This window comes from Mus caroli, chromosome 3 (genome assembly GCF_900094665.2).
Source record: "Mus caroli chromosome 3, CAROLI_EIJ_v1.1, whole genome shotgun sequence".
Lineage (NCBI taxonomy): Eukaryota > Metazoa > Chordata > Mammalia > Rodentia > Muridae > Mus > Mus caroli.
Window position 1 is genome coordinate 98535360 of NC_034572.1, and position 19833 is coordinate 98555192.

A 19833-nucleotide genomic window follows, 5' to 3' on the forward strand; every position below is an offset into this window, starting at 1 on the left:
AAGGAGGGAGGAAGGGAGGGCAGGAGGGAGGGAGGGAGAGAAGAATATTGCTAGGTGGTATAAGCACTTGAGATATTTAATGGGTGGGGAGGATCATTTCTATGAAAAGAAAAAGGGAAACAAAGATTAGTGACTAAAACAAAATTTAAACTCAAGCTTTTTTAAGTCCAGAAAAGATTAGCTACATTTGGACAGTAATGGCACATACCTTTAATCCCAGCCCTCAGCGAGTAGAGACAAGGAGAGCTCTGAGCTTAAGGCCAGCCTGGTCTACAGATCAAATTCCAAGACATCCAGGGCTACATTGAGAAACCTTGTCCAGGGGGTGAGGGTGGGGGTGTAGCTACAAATTCTTAGATGCTGGCCTCAAAGTATCTTTAGGATAAATCTTAGCAACTGTCAGATTTTCCCATTTAATACTTGAATACATGAAATGTCATGAGGTGTTTAGCTAACATAACTTTGGGGAAGGCTGTTTTATTATGCATCACATCAGGATGCTGGGGAATAAATGGAAACATCACCTCAGAAAGCTGGAGAGAGGTACAAAAGCAAACTACAGGACTTGGTAAGGGCTGACAATCAGAAGCTTAAGCAGGGCCTGGTCAATTATAGTTGGGGCCGGGGGGTGAAAGCTGGAGGTGTGGCTGGCTTAGTGCCAGAGAATATGCTTAGAATTTATAAGATCCTACAATCTATCCAATCCTGAAGGTGGAAGAGAAAGAAAGACAACAAGGAAAAAGTCAGGGACAGACAAAACAAATCAAGAGATGATAGGTGGACCTCAGAAAACCTTTTGTTAATGAAAGACAATATATTTTAATGGTACAGAGGAGAACAATTAACATTAATCCTATTTTTCAAAGTTCTTAGAATTGATTCAATTTAGCCAGCTTGACTACATGAGACTTTTCCCAACTTTCTAATACCTATTCAAATTTTTTGTTCTTTGTTCTCCATTTTCATTTTGCATCAACTCCATACTAACACAAAATTACTTTCCCTCAACTTTACAAATGTATCTTTGGGGCCTGGGTGAGATGGCCAGTAGGTAAAGGTGCCCACTGGCATGCTTGATGACTTAAATTGACCCACAAGTTGGCCTCTGATCTACACACACACACACACACACACACACACACACACACACACACACACACACACTGCTGCTCTTTAGGAGGACCCAGGTTCAAGTCCCACCAATCACATGGCTGCTCACAATCATCTGAAACTCCAATTCTGGGAGATCTAAGCCTCTTCTAACTTCCACTGACACCAGGCTGGCTTTCCTCTCCCCCAACACCCCTTTAAATTTTTTTTCCTTCTGAGCACATGACTAGATTGATCTCCTAGTCTGTCTTTGTAGTTAGAGTATTCATGTCCCAGAATTACCACCACTGAATGTGTGCAGAATAGACTTTATGTGTTCACTGTGCCCAAGCCTAACATAAAAATCTTCCCACTTAGGGCTGGAGAGATAGCTCAGAGGTTAGTAGCCCTTGTTCTTGCAGAGGACCCCAGTCTCAGTTTCTAGCAACCATATGATGGCTCACAACCATCTTGAGTTCCAAGGACAACATTCTATCATCTTTTCCTTGGACAGCAGGCATATATGTAAAACACCCATATACATAAAACAGTAAAAATTTTTACAAGTTTAAAGAATACTTAAAACATTTTAAAGGAAAAAAAAGATGAAAAGTAAACTGCTGTATACCAGCATCTTTTTTTTTAAAAAAATATTTATTTATTTATTTATTTATTTATTTATTATATGTAAGTACACTGTAGCTGTCTTCAGACACTCCAGAAGAGGGCATCAGATTTCGTTACGGATGGTTGTGAGCCACCATGTGGTTGCTGGGATTTGAACTCAGGACCTTTGGAAGAGCAGTTGGCGCTCTTAACCGCTGAGCCATCTCACCAGCCCAGCATCTTAAGAATAACAAATTTAACGTACTATTTAAGTTTCTGCAAGCATATGGCTACAGTACATTTTTTTTCTCTACAGTCCAGGACATACTCACTAACAGGCTCAAATACATTTTGTTTCCTCTAGAGTTTAAGCCATCTAAAGTATATATAAGTTTGAAGATATCTGACAATTAATGCCTCAAATTTTATCATACTTTGAAATTATCTACAGATTCAATGAATAAACTTCACCATTTCACTTAGTAGTATGGCTTAATTGTTTTACATAGACATATTACATAAAAACAGTGACTGGTAAAAAGTTCATTCATAAACTTACTCTGTTTACATCTGCCTGACTCATTTGTGATTATTATGATTAAAATTCTTATAGAAAATCTGTTCTCATTATCTGTTAAGAGAGGTAAGAATTAAAAATATTACTAAAAATTGAATATGAAGGTACATGGCTATACATCCCTCATTCAAGAGGCTAAAGCATGAGGAAAGCTAACCTATGCATGCTGTCTCGAGGAAAAGACTCACAGGCTGATAGTGGCACAGCATGTGTTCAGCATCTGCAAGGCCTGCCTATAACCCTCAAAACAGAAAAATGTATCATAGGAAACCCTACAAAATTAAAAACATACTATCCTTTTCTTTTTCTTCCTTTTGACTCTGACTTGATGTGCATCAAGTAACTAATTTTAGTGCACACTCTGTTCACAGGTTGAATTATAGTTTCATAGTCCAAACATTAGTGAAGATAACAAGCTGAGTAGAAACCCAGATAAAGTGAAATTGTCTGTATCACAATGTTGACAATCCTGAAAATACAGCTGGTTTTAACAAGCCAGCACTAGACTAATCTTATTCATACATGGTTTACCCAAGCAATATGAATTTGAAAAGTACATGGATTATGTTTCTGAGAGTTTTATGCTTATTCATATACTTGTTTGTTTGTTTGTTTTCTTCTTGGGTTTTTGTTGTTTTGTTTTTTTGTTTTTGGGTGTTTGTTTGTTTGTTTGTTTGTTTGTTTGTTTTGAGACAGGGTCTCTCTGTATGGCCCTGGCTGTCCTGGAACTTAACTCTGTAGACTAGGCTGGCCTTGAACTCATTGCCTGCGCCTTCCAAGTGCTAGAATTAAAGGTATGTGTTACCAACCGCTCTTTTCTTTTCCTTCCTTCTTTTCTTTCTTTCCCTCCTTCCTTCTGTCTTTCTTTTTTTTTTCTTAGTCAATTTTAAAAGAACTCTTTTTTAAAAAAAAAAAGTATAAATTAATTTGGCAATACCATCTAGAGCAGTGGTTCTCAGCCTCCCTAATGATACAACTAACATAGTTCTTCATGATGTGGTGACCCCAGCCATAAAATTATTTTTGTTGCTTCTTCATAGCTGTAATTTTGCTACTGTTAAGAACAGTAATGTAAATATTTTTGGAGCTACAGGTTTGCCAGAAGGGTTGTAGCCCAAAGGTTGAAATCTAATCTAGAGCTAGACAAATATCACAGGGCTATTGTGACAGTATGAGGATCTGTGTCTGAGTTTGCAGGATCCACATAAAACACAGGTGCATGCAGCCATAAGTATATGTAACCCCAGCTCTGCGGACAGCAGGGGGAGGGAGATTCCCAAGAGCAAGCTGGCCAGCTATGTTAGCTAAAACAGAACTCCAAGATCAGTGGAAAACCCCAGCTCAAAACTAAGGTAAAAAAAGGGGGAGGTACCTCATGTCAATTCCAGCCTTTTAATACACGAACATATTAACATTCATACCTAACACATACAAACTACTAGATAAACAGATGCAAACAGAAATTACATCTTTCAGTCTAAGATTTCAGTCTTGAACCAGTAAAACACTAACATAAACTCACTTATTTATTTACTTTTCTTGAGATAGGATCTAGCCCAGGTTGGCCTGGAACTCACTATATAGATCAGGTTGGCCTTAAACTCCTTTGCCTTCCAAAGGAAGTTTTAAGTAAAAAACAAACAAATAAACAAAAAAAACCTGTTGTTTTTCCTATACTTTACATTTTAATTCAAACTGTTGCTGAAAAACAAAGAAGGAAAGATAATTATTTACAAATTCAGTACATCTCCCTTATCCACAGCTTGCTTCCTGCAGTTTCAATCATGGGAGGTCAATAATATATAAAAATGTTACATGGAAAAGCACAAAAGTAAACAATTCCTAAGTTGCAAATTGTGTGCCATTTTGATTAATGAGAAAAAACCTTATGCTGTTCCATTCAGGATATAAATCATCCTTTTGTCTAGTACATCCTCATCACCCATTAATGATTTAATGGCTATACTGAGTATTAGATCAAGTGTTATAGTGTTACAGTGGCTTGGGTTCAAATAACTTCTTTAATTTGTTAAAGTTCCAACCCACAAGCAATGAAGAAGCAGTAACAGGTCACAAGACATGGAAGGACAAGTGAACACCATTATTCTGCAGTGGTAATTTTATAGCGTGTATAGGTTTGATACTATGCAGGTTCAGCACAGGAACACATTATTTCTAAAGGATAAGGTGAAACACATATATTTGTAGAGGAGACTATCAGCTTGGGCCCCCTCTGAGGATTTACACACTGTTAAGAGTTATTGGAGATAGACATTTTCTTCAATGCTATAGCCATAGATAAGGTGCCCACGTTTCTGCAAACAGCCCTAAGAAACTCACTGGGTCACAAAAATAAACAAAAGAAGACATAAAAGTAGAAGTGGGACTACTTAGGAAGAGGATTAGTGAAGGAGTAGGAGATGAGAGGACAAGGGGGTAGGGAATAAATATGATCAACATAGAGTACATGCATGCATGAAAATGTCAGAATGAAACCTATTATCATGTATAATCAATATATGCTGATTAAAAATTTTAAAAATTATTTTGTCAGGACACATAATCAATCTTAGGGAGGTTACAGAGACATAGGAGCATTTAGGTATCTCCAAAGCCCATCTGAATATAGATTAAAATAATACTTCAGTGTTTTTCAGACTTACACAATTACTATTTGAGGTCTATTAGTCTCGAGAATCTCCAATGGACAATAATAGGTAGACTGAAAGGGGAGCAGCAAAAATAGAATATGGACTGACAGAGGTGGATAGACAAACGCAAGAGAGGGATTTTCAGAGATTATCAAAAGACTCAAAGGGATGGAAGGGGGTTATCTTAAGAAGAACCAGTACAGGGAGACCATAAGTTCCCCAAAAGAGAACAACAAAATTCCAGTAATTAGGAAGTGGACAGTTGAGTGGATAGAGTTAGCAGAACATATTATTGCCAGAGTTTCCAGTAAGGGCAGAGAAGCTCCTAGAGGAAAAACAGAACCTAATCAAGAAAAAATAAAGATTCTGCAGAGGACAAAGAATACACCAGGGAGTCAGGAAACAGCCCCCACTCAGGAAAGAGGTCCAGGAAGATCTCAGGCAGAGCTGGTATGAAGTGTAGCACTCTGCCCCGTATTAGAAACTGCACTCAGAATCTCAAGAATCAAAATCTCTCCTTACCACCAGCTCCAATGGATGTCTGTCCAGAGCAATGGTTCACCAGTCTGACTAACCATTGGATCCCCGATCAATCAGTCAGGAATGAAGACAAAGGCTTCAAAGGTGTATATTTGGGAGACCTGGGTGAGAGGTCCGGGGGTCCAATGATGAATCTGATCCTATCCATGCCACACCACCATAACTGTTAAAGGAAAAGCTATTCAGTGATACTTGTTAAAGCAAGCATGGTAAGGCAGAGTGTATTCAAGACATTCTCCCAGGCACAGAGATCTCTGCAATGAAATTCTGTAAAAGTGGAAAGAAGCTGGGCTCAACTCTAATTACAAGCAACATCAAACAGGATGTTTTTAGCCAATGAGAAAGCGGGGTAAGAATCAGCAGGTGGCTTCAGAACTTAAGAGGGTTCTAGCTAAAACAACCTAGAGAGACTCTTGCTAAAGGCAGGTCAGGGTGATCAGATATCACCTGAGGAATGTTACAGAAGGAAAAATGTAGTCAATTATCTAGGGTATCTAGGGATACCCAGATATGTGCATGGGAGGATCCTTGCTAAATGGAATCAAGTGTAGTGGCACATGTCTCTAAACCCAGCACTTATGAGGCAAAAGCAGGCAGATTTTTTTTTTCAGATATCTTTATGTTCAAGGCCAGCCTGGTCTACATAACGAGACCCTGTCAAAAAAAAAAAAAAAAAAAAAAAAAAAAGGTACACAGGTGGGCCTAGAAGAGTCAGGAGCCTGCTGAAGTGAGTGACACTATACTGCCTTCCATCTAAAGTACATGTTGAAGTAGGTTCTCATATACTTAAAACTTTCCTGCTGACCCTCAGATTATACTGGTAGAAAAAAAAAGATAAGCTGATTTATAGTTAAATTGAATCCTTACAAATTAGCTATATCTAGAAGTAAATCCAAATGTTTTACAAGATCCCTCTAATTTTTGTAACATGCAAAAAAGCAACAATTATTTTTCAAAGGATTTTGAGGCAAGGTCTTAGGTAGCCCAGGCTGACCTCAAACTTGACAGGTAGTTGGGGATGACTTTAAATTTCTCATCTTCCTGCCTTCACATCCTGAGTGCTGGGATTATAGGCACTTACTACTAAGCCTGGCTAATGCAATGCTAGAGAATAAATCCAGAGCTTCATTCACACATGATAGGCAAGTATTTTACCAACAGGTCACATCCATAGTCCAGATTTTCATAATATTTTGATTTTTGTTATAAATATTAGGCATTTGATTTTTACTATGTGCCTTGGATCAGTGCTCAGCATCTTCTGAAAACCCTCCATGTCTACATCTATTTATTCTGTTTTTGTTACCGTTGTTTTGCAGTGCTAGGGAATAAAGTGCAGAACCTTGCACATGCTAGATAAGCACCTTACCAACCAAGCTACATCCCTACCCATTACTGCTTTAATTTTTTATTGTCCTTAGAATAAACTTTCTTAACATAATATGGAGTAAGAAAAGGGACCATGATCCAATACAGTACACAACAGAGGATGAATGAATGTCTTAGTAAACAAATTATTTCATGGTATTGTCATATGACCCTAGGGAACCACTACTCCCATTCTGAGAAGAAACACTAAGTCTCCAACTAAGCAATTTGCCTACTGTGACAAGTTATAAGAAATGGAGACAGGGGCTGGTGAGATGGCTCAGCGGTTAAGAGCACTGACTGCTCTTCCGAAGGTCCTGAGTTCAAATCCCAGCAACCACATGGTGACTCACAGCCATCTGTAATAAGTATTGACCCCCTCTTCTGGGGTGTCTGAAGACAGCTACAGTGTANTTACATATAATAAATAAATAAATCTTTAAAAAAAATGGAGACAGGATCTGAACACAAACTTTAAAACACATCTCTAATACATCTAATACATCTCTATCTATAGTAAGAACCAGTTTTTAAATTTCCCAACCTATTACAAATCAGTACTTTAGGATAACTTTGTTTAGATTTTTATCTACCATGCACGTGTATAAACATGCTGGGGGCAGGGAGGCGGCATACACACATGCCATACTTTTTTTTCTTTTGAGAGAGGGTCTCTGTCTATAATCCTGGCTATCCTGAACTCACTCTGTAGACCAGCCTGACCTTGAGTTCATATCTGCCTGCCTCTGCCTCCCAAGCACTTGGATTAAAGGTGAGCACGTTTACAGCATTACACATGGCTATGTGCCAGCTCTTCTGTAGAGGTCAGAGGACAACTTGTAGGACTCAGACTGTGAGGCTTGATGGCAGGCACCATTGTCTACTGAACCATGTCACTGGCCCAAAACTAAGGCTTTTAAAAACTACACAAAGAGCCGGGTGGTGGTGGCACACACCTTTAATCCCAGCACTTGGGAGGCAGAGGCAGGTGGATTTCTGAGTTCAAGGCCAGCCTGGACTACAAAGTGAGTNTATTGCATTAAATCTCACTATAGGTGTATGTATCAAGTTGTTTTTTTGGTTTGATTTGGTTAAAAAATGACGGTGGTGGCACACGCCTTTAATCCTAGCACTTGGGAGGCAGAGGCAGGCGGATTTCTGAGTTCGAGTCCAGCCTGGACTACAAAGTGAGTTCCAGGACAGCCAGGGCTATACAGAAAAACCTTGTCTCAAAAAAAAAAAAAAAAAAAAAAAAAAAAAACTACACAAAGATGTTATAACATCACATTGTAAAAGTTTCTAAAAGCTTTCTCTTCATTTTTATCACTGTCTAGTCATGAACGAGTTCTACTGTATGTCCTTTGAGTAGACCCTAGCTAAGGCATTTTAAACAAATTGATTTTCCAACACCAGTTTAAATTATTAAGAATTCCCAGGTTGGGTTGGAGAGATGGCTCAGAGGTTAAGAGCACTGACTGCTCTTCCGAAGGTCCTGAGTTCAATTCCCAGCAACCACATGGTGGCTCACAACCATCTGTAATGAGATCTGACACCCTCTTTCTGGTGTGTCTGAAGACAGCTACAGTGTACTTAGATATAATAATAAATAAATCTTTAAAACGAAAAGATTTTCCAGGTTAACTTCCTTCACAGGAGTCTGGAGAGACTGCTTAGCAGCTAGAACTCTCACAGAGGTCCTGGGCTTGCTGTCCAGCGCCCCTACGGCAGCTCAAAAGCATCTGCAACTTCAGTTGCAAAGGATCTGATGCCTTCTTCTCATCTCCTTGTACTCACATATGTATACGTGCAGTATACTTACATACACTAAGGCACATACACATAAAATATTCTTTTAAAGACAGTTTTAAAAATATATATTTAGGAAGTACCGGAGAAATAGCTCAGCAGTTAAAACCACTTCTTTTTCAGAGGACCTGGGTACAGTTCCCAGCACCCAATGTCAACTCACAACTGTCTGTAATGCCAATTACAGAGGATATGACACCCTCCTCTGGCCTCCAGAAGTACCAGGCATATACATGGTACAGAGACACACATGTAGGCAAAGCACTCTTACATATTTTAAACATTATTTTTTAAATTATATGGGAAAAAAGTATAAAACACTGTCCTTTTTCTACTGCAATATTTAAATTTTCTGAACATCTTAGTAGTTTAAAGACATTAAAATTAATAACACAAAACCCTAGATCAATGTCACAAAGTAAAGAACAAAATCAGCTGTTACCTACCTTAACCTGATCATAGGGTAAGAACTAGAGACAGAGGTATGGAACAGTCTAGAAACTAAAATCCACATCGGAGCCCAGGAGTGGTGCTAAAGTTTCCTACTTGTGAGCACAAACAGCATACACGTGGTAGCACACACTCCTGACTGTCCAGTGTTGGGTTATCTCTAAATGACAGGCCAACTGAAACAACTCAGTGTTAACAGTTCTATCCCTTGCTTACATCCCATGCTTCTGAAACATCTGAGTCACCTTCTTTACTTTATAGACAATGAGGGATAGAGAAAGATGGTTCAGTGGTTAAGAACACTGTCTGTTCTCCCATCACCCACATGGCAGTTCTAATCATCTGTAACTCCAGTTCCAGAGAATCTAATCATCTCTGGCCTATATGAGCACCAGACACACAAATTGTGTACTTTATATGCAATGCACGCTAACAAAAGAGAAAAAATTACTTACAGTCCCTTTAAGTGAGTCTGAGAAAAAGCATTTTCTTGGATAGACATTATAGCATTGTTGTTCAAATCTCTGAAATCAAGAGAAATGCAACATCAGTAACCATTGCTGTAGTGAAATTACATAAATGCTTAAATGCTCATGAATACCTGCTGACATAAAGTCTCAGTATGCAACCCTGGCTGGCCTTAAACTTGCTATGTAGAGCAGGCTGTCCTCAAACTCACAAAGATTTGTCTGCCACTGCCTCCTGAGGACTGGGATTAAAGGCAGGCCCCACCATGCCTAGCACAAAGACTATACAGTGAGTGAATATATATGAAATACTTACAGATACTCAAGGGACTCAAGGCCAATGAATGCTTTCTGTGTAACTGACTTAATCCGGTTTCCTTGCAAGATTCTGAAATAAAATTAAATTCATAAGATATTTACATGCACAAGGTATAATTGTGATAATGCTTGCATTGTGGTATTATGCACATTTTTAATTTATTTTTTTGTTATATGTCTGTGTGTATATGTTGGGGGAGAGGTATGTACATGTGCAGTGCTGTGCCTGCAGAAGGCAGAAGAGATTATCAGATCCCGTGGAGGGGAAGTTCTGAGTGCTTATGAGCCTCCTAATACTAATGCTAAGAACCAAACTCAGGTCCTCTGGAAGAGCAGAACACATTCTCAACCTCTGAGCCATCCCTTTAGCCCCTTTAATGGCTTTACTGAGATACAACTAAGGGGGAAAGTGTACACACTAGCTTAATGAAAGCAAGCATTTTTAAGAAAGTCATGAACTTACTAATTAATCAAAGCACAACATGAAAGCATCTATTGAGATCTCAGAGCTCAACAGAAGTCCTCTGAACAGTCATCTTGACCACTAAATACTGGTAGCTTGTCTAGGCTAAGTGAGGTTAGTGTCTCCATTTCTCTGCGGTTTTTTCCTTTAAATTTTTATTTTACTTTTCACACATTATACATTTGATTATACTATTTCCTCTCCTTCATTTCTTCACAGTTCTCCATTGCTCTCTTTAATAAAAGCTAGTCAGATTACAGATATTCAGACAAGTATGAATCTTTGGAGAAATCCTTCTCATAGGAGATCTATGGATCATAGGATCATGGGAGAGTATTTTCCCTATTATTAGACTGATTCCCCAGGTAGCTCCCAAGATTAAACACACTACTAGCTCTACTATATTTTCTTAGAGCATTGCTCTTACTTGAATGGAAAACTCTATTCAGTAACTTATTTAAATTCCACAAGATTGAGAATGTAAACTTGTATAGTCACTATGGAAATCAGTAAGGAGAGCCCTCCAAAACCTGAAAATAGAACCACCATATGGTCCAGCCATGCTACTGGCACATATATACCTGAAGGATTCTAAAGCAATATGCCACAGGGACATTTGCATCACCATGCTGCACTACATGCAACAGCCAAGAAATAGGACCAGCCTAGATGTCCATTAAAACAGATAAAGAAAGAGTAACACATATGCAAAAAAAATTTATTCATCCATAAAGAAAAATTAAGTTATAGCATTTTCAAGAAAATGGTTACAACCAAACATTTTCTTTCATATGCAGAACCTAGATTTAGAATTACATATGTGTGTGTGTGTGTGTTTGTAGGTTATGAAACTAGAAAAGGGATCCTGAGAGGGAAGCAACAGATCTAATAAAGAATGGTGCATATGTCATTAGAAAGCAGAAGGACTACCTGGATGTAAAAAGGGAACCACCCACAGCAGGGAGGAAGTGGGAAGAGGTCTGTAGGACAGAGGAATGAATGTCAACAAAGAGTAAAGAAACATATGTATGAAGATGCCATAAGGAACCCATATCTCACAATGCTAATCTGAAACTAATTAAGAAATTATTTTCCATAGGAATACTTTATAAGTAAAAAGTACCAAACAACAACCTACTTGACAAACAAATAAAACTTTCCTTTCTAGGAGATGGAAGGCTCAGACTTTCTGGCTATATAAAATAAACATTACACAGTAACATTGAAAAGACATTAGATATAAACATCACAGATACATACAACTTAGTGAGACTTTTGAGTCCAGAAAAGGCTTCACTAGCATCTTCTATGGCCCATGAAATGTCATTGTTTCTCAAATCTCTGAAAGTGTCAGGGAGAAAAAGGTTGTTAGCCAATATGACCACCACACCACTAGGCAGCATCCTGACACAGCAACAAGAAACGTACATGTTAATTTCAGTCCTTATTTTAACAGTCATTTATGATGAAGACTCAAGTCTTGCTTTTTAAAGGAATACCTGTGATAAACACAGAAAAATTAATAAATTAACTAAGCAGCAGGGCATGGTAATGTACATCTTTAGCACCAGCACTCAACTGTTGGAGGCAGAGGCAGGCACAACTCTGTGACTTCAAAGCACCCTGATGTACTTAGTGAGTTCCAAGACAGTCAGAACTTCTAGAGAGACCCTGCCTCAAAAATAGACAGATGGATGAATGGATGGATGAATAAATGTAGATAAGCAAAAAATTAATCTTCCTAGCTAGCCTTATCTAACTGTACTAGTCAATTAAAAATTGTAGGCAGGGTCCTATAAAAAGGAAGGTTTCAAGATAAAGGTGACAGATACAGCTTCCAAAGGTAATTTTAGAGTCATGAGATTCCTGAGTGCTCCAAGACTCCCTCTGTACTCTTAAACATAATACCTCAAAGAGAAATACCAATATAGAACTTCACAGCTCAAGAGCAATCTAACATTCCCCTTGAGGAGCAAAAATGATACGACTACATGCTAGAGTGCTCACTGTGTTTTCTTTAAAACCTATTCCATTCTTTTAAAAAATAATTATTATTATTTATTTTATGTGTATGAGTACACTGTAGCTGTCTTCAGACACACCCGAAAAGGGCAGCAGATCCCATTTCAGATCGTTGTGAGCCACCATGTGGTTGCTGGAAAAGGAACTCAGGACCTCTGGAAGAGCAGTCAGTGCTCTTAACCACTGAGCCATCTCTCCAGCCCAAACTATTCCATTTTTTAAAACTATTTTCTTTAAAATCCATTCCATTCTTAGAGAAAGTACACTTGTATATATCATGCACTAATGAAATACCAGTTATATTAGAAGTATTTAACTACTTTTACTTCCTAAAGCTATCTCATACTAAACTAAGGCACCCGCTTTCTGATTTATGAGATTATATAAAGTGTGAATGGCAAGAGAGGTTTCTTTTTTGCTTAGCCTTCAAGTAAAATGCTAATATAGCTCATTTTATTTTACTATCAATTCTTCAGAAAATTCCCCCTCCTCCAAATTATTCACCAAGAGGCATGACGATTCACAAATTATAGGCTCATGCCTATTATCCCAGGACTCAGGAAACTAAGACAGGAAGATGAAGAGTTCAAAGTCAGCCTGGGTAATACAGCAGAACCTTGTCTGGAGACATTAATTAAATAATCACATTAATTATATTAATGAATAGATAAATAAACAAGGCACGTAAAAATAAGCAGTGGGGTATGGTGGCACATACTTTTAACCCCATGCATTCTAGAGACAGAAGTAGGTAAATTTCTCAGCTTAAGGCCAGGTGTGTGTTTTTATATGCATGTGTGTCTGTGGTTTGAATGAGAATGGCCCACATGAACTCATATATTTGAATAACTGATTCTCAGTTATTTTGGGAAGGATTAGGGGGTATGGCTTTGTTTGAGGAGGTTTGTCACTGTGGATGGGTTTCAAAAGCCCACAACAGGCCCAGTCTTGTTCTCTCTGACTCCATCCTGTGGTTCTCAACTACTACTCCAGTGCCACGCCTGCCTATCTGCTGCCTACACAGTCCCTGCCATAGTGGTTATAGACTAACTCTCTGAAACTATAAGCAAGCCCCCAAGTAGATGTTTCCTTTTATAAGTTGGCTTGCTCATTGTGCTTCCTCATAGAAGTAGAACTTAGAAGTTGATGTCAGGGACTAGGGTACTGCTGAGAAAGCCTGACCATGCTGTTGTTTAGAGATATATGGAAAACTCTGGGAATTTGGATGAAGAAAGCAGTTGAATGCTGTAAGTAGGGCTTAATTGAGCCATCCTAGTAGGAGCATGGAAAACAGTAGTGCTGAAAGCAATGTGGCCTATGGAGGCCCAGCTCAAAAGGTTTCACAAGGGAAGAATATTAGAGCACATTCTTATAATATTTTGACAAAGAATGTACTTGTTTTCTGCCCTTAGTCCAAAAAAATCTGCCAGAGACTAGATTTAAGAGGTCCAGACTAATGCCGTTGGCAGAGATGCCAAGGCAGCTTAGCACTGTGGTATGTGGTTATCATTGTTACACAGATCTATAATGAAAAGGGGCCAGCAGGGCAAAAAGAAATGCAAAATATACAGTTTGGGGGTAAAAAGAGCACCAGGCAATGGAATGTTGTAGCCAAGCCCTGTGCTCACAGAGATGATACATTTCAAATAAATAAATAAATAAATAAATAAATAAATAAATAAATAAATAAATAAGGTCTTGTGCTAAATGGAATAAAGGAAATGGTACCTCAGGGCAAGACCCAACCAGATAACCCTGAAACTTATAATAAGCAAAGTGTTGGGGTAACTGTACACTGGGTAAAGGTTGTCTCTCTATATTCAACTGTTGATTGCCAAACCAGCAGAGAGCTGAGTACTGGCAGACCTTGGTATTGTTATTCCTATGGTCCATCACAGGCCTCATATTTTTTTAAACATTCACCTTCCTTACTTGCTGATTGGCTTTAGTAAAGAACCGACAGACAACAGCTTAGCAGGAAATGGAAGGCAGAACTTCCTTGTGGAGAGAGGGTCTCTGGAAGAAGAAGAAATCAGCAAGGGGATTCACTGGCAGACATGGAGGAAATGGGATAGACAGTGGAGCAGAGGTACAGAGCTAGCCACATAGAGGGTGGTAGACTAGTTGATCTGGTTAAGTTTAGATAGCTGGCTGGGAGACTGCCCTAGCTAAAAGGCCTAAGCTTTAAAATATTAAAAAGATTCTATCTATGTCATCATGTATAATGCTGGCAGATCCAAGAAAAGTCTCATTACAGGAAACTTTATGTAGCAAAGGAAGCCAACAACAACAAGTCAAAGCTTATGTAAATGTAACTCATGGAGGGAGTTTTAACTACCTGAGCAAGCAATACAACTTGCCACTCTGTCCACACAGTTCTGTCCTGATCAAGGATACAGTAAAAGGATTGTAGAATTTGCTTCAGCAGTTAAAGAAAGCCACAGAGGCTAGATGTGTGGCAGAAGAGTCCCTGCACGGTAGCCCAAACAGGCCACGGCATGAAGCTGTGAAAGTGAAACCTGGATTTTATTGGAAACCCCAAGAGGCTGAAGATATCTGAACCTTGAGATAGCTGTCAAGGAGAGTTACAGAAAGGATGTGGAACCAGCCCAAGAGAAAGAAGTGTGTTTCAGTCAACAAAGCTGGAAGAAATGGAACATAAAAGCCATCTAACAAGCCCTCTGACACTGGGCATAGAGATTCAGAATTTGGAGTTCACCCTGCTGGGTTTCAGTTTTGCTTTGGTCTAGTACTTCCTCACTCTGCTCCCTTCTCTCCCTTTTGGAATAGTAATATATATTCTGTGGCACAGTAAGTTGGAAATATGTGATTTCCTATTTGATTTTATAGGGGTTACAGTTAGAAGACTGCCTGAGTCTCAGAAGAGACTTTTAAATAGTGTTGAGACTATGAAAGACTATGAGGGTTAAATGCATTTTTGATGTGGCTACAAGTCTATAGTGTCAGGAGCCATCTAGAAAAGGCAAAGTCTATCAGGTGCCTTCCTGCAGGTGGCCTACCTTTTTAGATGAACTAAGATGGGTGAGCTCTATGAGGCAAGGTCCCAAAGAGACTTCACCTAAGGATTTCTTCCTGCAGCTGATATGCCTTTCTTATCATTATTAAATTAGCATAATAATCCCTGGGCATTAGCCTATCCTACTTAACAGACTTCCTGCAGATCAACATAAAGATGAACTTTCATGAATTAATCCTGTTTAGATGAATTAATGATTTTATAGAATTCCTGATTTGATTCAAATAATTTTAGGGAGAACATTTTAAGAGATGGTCTTAGTTGTTTTGCCAGAAAGGTGTAATGAAGTTAGAGTCAACAACAGAATGTGCTTACTCCTCATAGGAGTTTAAATAAAGGCTACACAGTAAGAAATGCAATGAGCTTTCATAATTACACTAGAAAGAGAAATAGGCTTTGGACAAATTTGTGTTCAAGGGAAAACATTCAGATCCAAGGATGAAACCACAGGTGTGCACTATGAAAAGGCAAGGCCATATGAAACCTTTGCTTTGAACTTATAATGAGAACATAGAATGAAACACTGCTTTGAACTTAACATCAACATCCTTTTGTAACTCCCATTTTGTGTAACATTTTATCTACAAGGTAATTTTCTAAAGAACTTTTATCTAAGATGGTATAAAAAGGCCAGAGGGAAAAAATAAAGATGATGTAGTGGCTTGGGGAGCTCTGCCCCTTCCATCCATCCATCCAAATGTATGTATCTATGTATAATGTCTGTCTGTTTATACGTACATATATAGGTATATATGTATGTATATATGTATGTATGTATGTAAGCATGCATGAATACTTGTGGAGTTGATTGAGATAGGTGGTAGGGCCCAACCAGAGTGGGGGATGAATATACGTGGTGTGTCTGTGTCTGTGCATGTTCGTCTGTGTAAAGGATCTTAGTTTTTTTCCTTTCCTTCCTCTCTGGCTCACAAAGAGTTAATCAGTCTGGACAGTGAAGGGCTCCTGCCTGGCTGGCCAGAAAAAAGCAGCACTAGCAACAACTCCTTTACCTAATTCCCACTTCTACACAGTATGTGTTAATCGCCAGATAGTAGGGCACAAGTAGTGAAGAGTTACATTTTTAGCACAAAACAGTAAGAAAGAGTTAAAAGGCAGGAGATCATCAGTCTTTTACCTATGTGTAACATTGTGTCCCACTTCAACCCATTCCAGGCCCGGCAGTCTCCCAGCACTATGGGGCCAGGGGGTGGAATGTGGTGGTTTGAATGCCACTGTTCTCCATTAGCTCCTGTGTTTGAATGTTTGAGCTCCAGTTAGTGGAACGGTTTTGGAAGAATTGGGTGTGTGTCCTTGCTGGAGGGAGTGTGGCTTTGTTGGAAGAAGTGTGTCACTGGGGGGGTGGGGGTGGGGTCAAAAATCCCACACCAGGACCAGTCTTTCTGTTCCCTAAGGATCAGGAGGTAAACTTTCAGCCACGGCTCCAGTGTCATGCCTGCCTGCTGCCATGTTCCCTACCATGATGTTCACACACTAATCCTGGAAACTACAAGCAAGCACCCAATTAAATGGTTCCCTTTATAAGAGTTACCTTGGTCATGGTATCTCTTCACAGCAATAGAACTAAGTAGGTATAATAGTAACTAAAAAAGACACTGTGTATCTTAAGTATATGAGCATTTTCTCATACTTACTGAGGTTCCTCACTTGTAGTTAGGGACTGAAGTTTGGAGCCTATCACTTTCCTGAAACTATTTATTAATTTTAAATGTGATAATAACCAAGTGTCAGGGCTGTAGAGATGGCTCAGTGGTTAAGAGCACTCACTGCTCTTTAATTCCCAGCACCCACATGACAGCTCAACAACTGCCTGATGCCATCTTCTGGTATGCAGATGCACATGCAAACAAGTATTTGTATATATATATATATATCTTTTAGGGGGCTGATGAGATGGCTCAGCGGTTAAGAGCACTGACTGTTCTTCCGGAGGTCCTGAGTTCAAATCCCAGCAACCATATGGTGGCTCACCCATAATGAGATCTGAAGAGAGCTACAGTGTACTTTCATATAATAAATAAATTTTTTAAAAAATCTTTTTAAAAAGGTAATAACCAAGTATCCTATTCAAGAGCTATTAAGAACCCTGTCTCGAAAAACCAAAAAAAAAAAAAAAAAAAATCTAAATTATTAGCTGGGTACCCACCTTGGAAGGCAGTTTGAGGCTAGCCTGATCTACAAAAACAAGTTCCAGGACAACCAAGGCTACACAGAGAAATCCTGTCTTTTTTTTTTTTTTAAAGATTTATTTATTTATTTTATGTATGTGAGTACATTGTAGCTGTACAGATGGTTGTGAGCCTTCATGTGGTTGTTGGGAATTGAATTTTTTTTTTTTTTTTGGTTTTTCAAGACGGGATTTCTCTGTGTAGTCTGTTCCAGGCTGTCCTGGAACTCACTTTGTAGACCAGGCTGGCCTCAAACTCAGAAATCCGCCTGCCTCTGCCTCCCAAGTGCTGGGATTAAAGGCGTATGCCACCACTACCACCCAGCAAGGGAATTGAATTTTTAGGACCTCCCTCTACTTGCTCATGTCAAGCCTGCATGCTCCGGTCAACTTTGCTTGCTCAGTCCCTGCTTGCTTCAGCCCAAAGATTTATTTATTATTATACATAAAGTACACTGTAGCTGTCTTCGGACGCTCCAGAAGAGGGTGTTAGATCTCATTATGGGTGGCTGTGAGCCACCATGTGGTTGCTGTGATTTGAACTCAGGACCTTCAGAAGAGCAGTCAGAGCTCTTACCCGCTGAGCCATCTCACCAGCCTAAGATATCCTGTCTTAAAACAATAACAACAACAAAGAATCTTAATTATGAGAAAGGAGCCCAGGAGAAGAGACAAAAGACATTTCTAGTGGGGAGGAAACCTGTGTGACACAAAAGTATAAACAGGAATACAAGAAGTAGAAAAGTTTACCCAGGAAAGGAGGCAGGGGAATGGTAAGAAGAGGAGGAGATAGGGAAGAGGAAAGAGTAGGCAAGAAAATTAATTAAAGCTATAAATATGGAAAAGCCCCTACTCCTAAGAAAAACTGATACTTGGTAAGCTACTTAAACAATAAAATTAAAAAAACAAAAAACAGGATTTGAATGGAGGTACCATGAATAAGAGACTAAAGCTGTTACCAGAAGCCATTCATTGTTAAATAAAACCCCAGCGCCAGGGTGGGCTAGTTCCCTACAAGTTATTGGACAGAAAGACTTCAAAAGGCCCCCAAAACAATACAAGCAAATGCTACTAGATGGTAAGACACTGATGAAGGTACCAAATGCTTTGGTCTCAGAACAGAAAAATCAAACTAGAATTGCTGGATACTTCCTTCCTGCTAGCTAGTTTCATAGTGCTAGAGGAATATTATTATCAACAGTCTTACTCAGCTGGGAACCCTGTGTGCAACACTACTGACTTATAAGGCAAGATGTGCCCACTGGTATTAACATCAAAAAGTCTGTTACCAACTATTTTGTGACTGGATTTGAAGCCTGCTCTACAAACATGGTCCATGGCTGGGGAAGCAACTGCTATTATTTTCCTAAAGGATACAATGTGCACAACATTTGACCTCTAAATAACTGTTTATGAATATAGATTTGTCAATATGACTATATAAACAAATCTATAGCCATTCAGACAGACTCTAATTGTCAGCTTTGATCAGAGAAGCTCCTTTTTGGAGTTGGCCAGCAGTTAACTGCAGAGACTCATAACTGGTCAAGGTGAGGAGAATGAGTATTTAATACTCAGTCATAAATGGGATCCTGAAATCATGCTCCCCCACCACACACACACACACAAGGCTGAGGGAATATCATGGAAGAGGGAATGGAGAGAATGCTAGGGCAGAGACAAGGAGTTAAGGGTTGTGGAACAATGTCATCCAAGCATGACATGACATGACATAATAATCATAAACTCCCAGAAGCTGTGATTACCTATATAATACATATATTGGAGAAAGAAGAGGCTCACAAGGCCCCATTACACATACTTAGTGGTTGAAGAGGGAGGAAAGAGACATTTCCTTCAGTCTTATGGCCACTGGTACCTGAGCCAGACTCCTAATGAGATTTATTGGTGGTGCTGCTGTTGACTGATTATATTGCTCTTGGGTATGCTAGGAGAGCGATCCACTGAACAGCAGCAGCACCACATGCACAAGTGTAAGCATGCATGTGTGTGCACACGTGCGCACACACACAGACACACACACAATTTAGCCAGGCATGGTGGTATATGCCTATAATCCCTGCACCTGGAAGGCAGAACTAAGAGTTCAAGTCCAACCTAAGCTACACACGGAGATCTTATCTCCAAAAACAAAAAATAAGAAAAGGAGTTAGTTTCTTTTGGGCAAAGCCATGAAGATGTAGCTCAGTGGTAAGGTGCTGGCCTAGTGTGCTCAAGTTTTCATCCCTAGCAT

The 19833-nt window shown here is 39.2% G+C and overlaps 1 protein-coding gene across 2 annotated transcripts in view; it reads right to left on the reverse strand.

Moving 5' to 3' along the window:
- The window catches only part of Lrig2 (leucine rich repeats and immunoglobulin like domains 2), a 55349-nt gene that overhangs the window by 13892 nt on the left and 21624 nt on the right, over positions 1 to 19833 (reverse strand). For both annotated transcript variants that reach the window (XM_021158328.2, XM_021158327.2), the window contains exons 9-11: positions 11596 to 11676; positions 9871 to 9942; positions 9543 to 9611 (exon numbers count right to left, since the gene is read on the reverse strand). In XM_021158328.2, coding sequence (XP_021013987.1) covers positions 9543 to 9611; positions 9871 to 9942; positions 11596 to 11676 — 222 coding nt within the window. The remainder of the gene's footprint in view (positions 1 to 9542; positions 9612 to 9870; positions 9943 to 11595; positions 11677 to 19833) is intronic.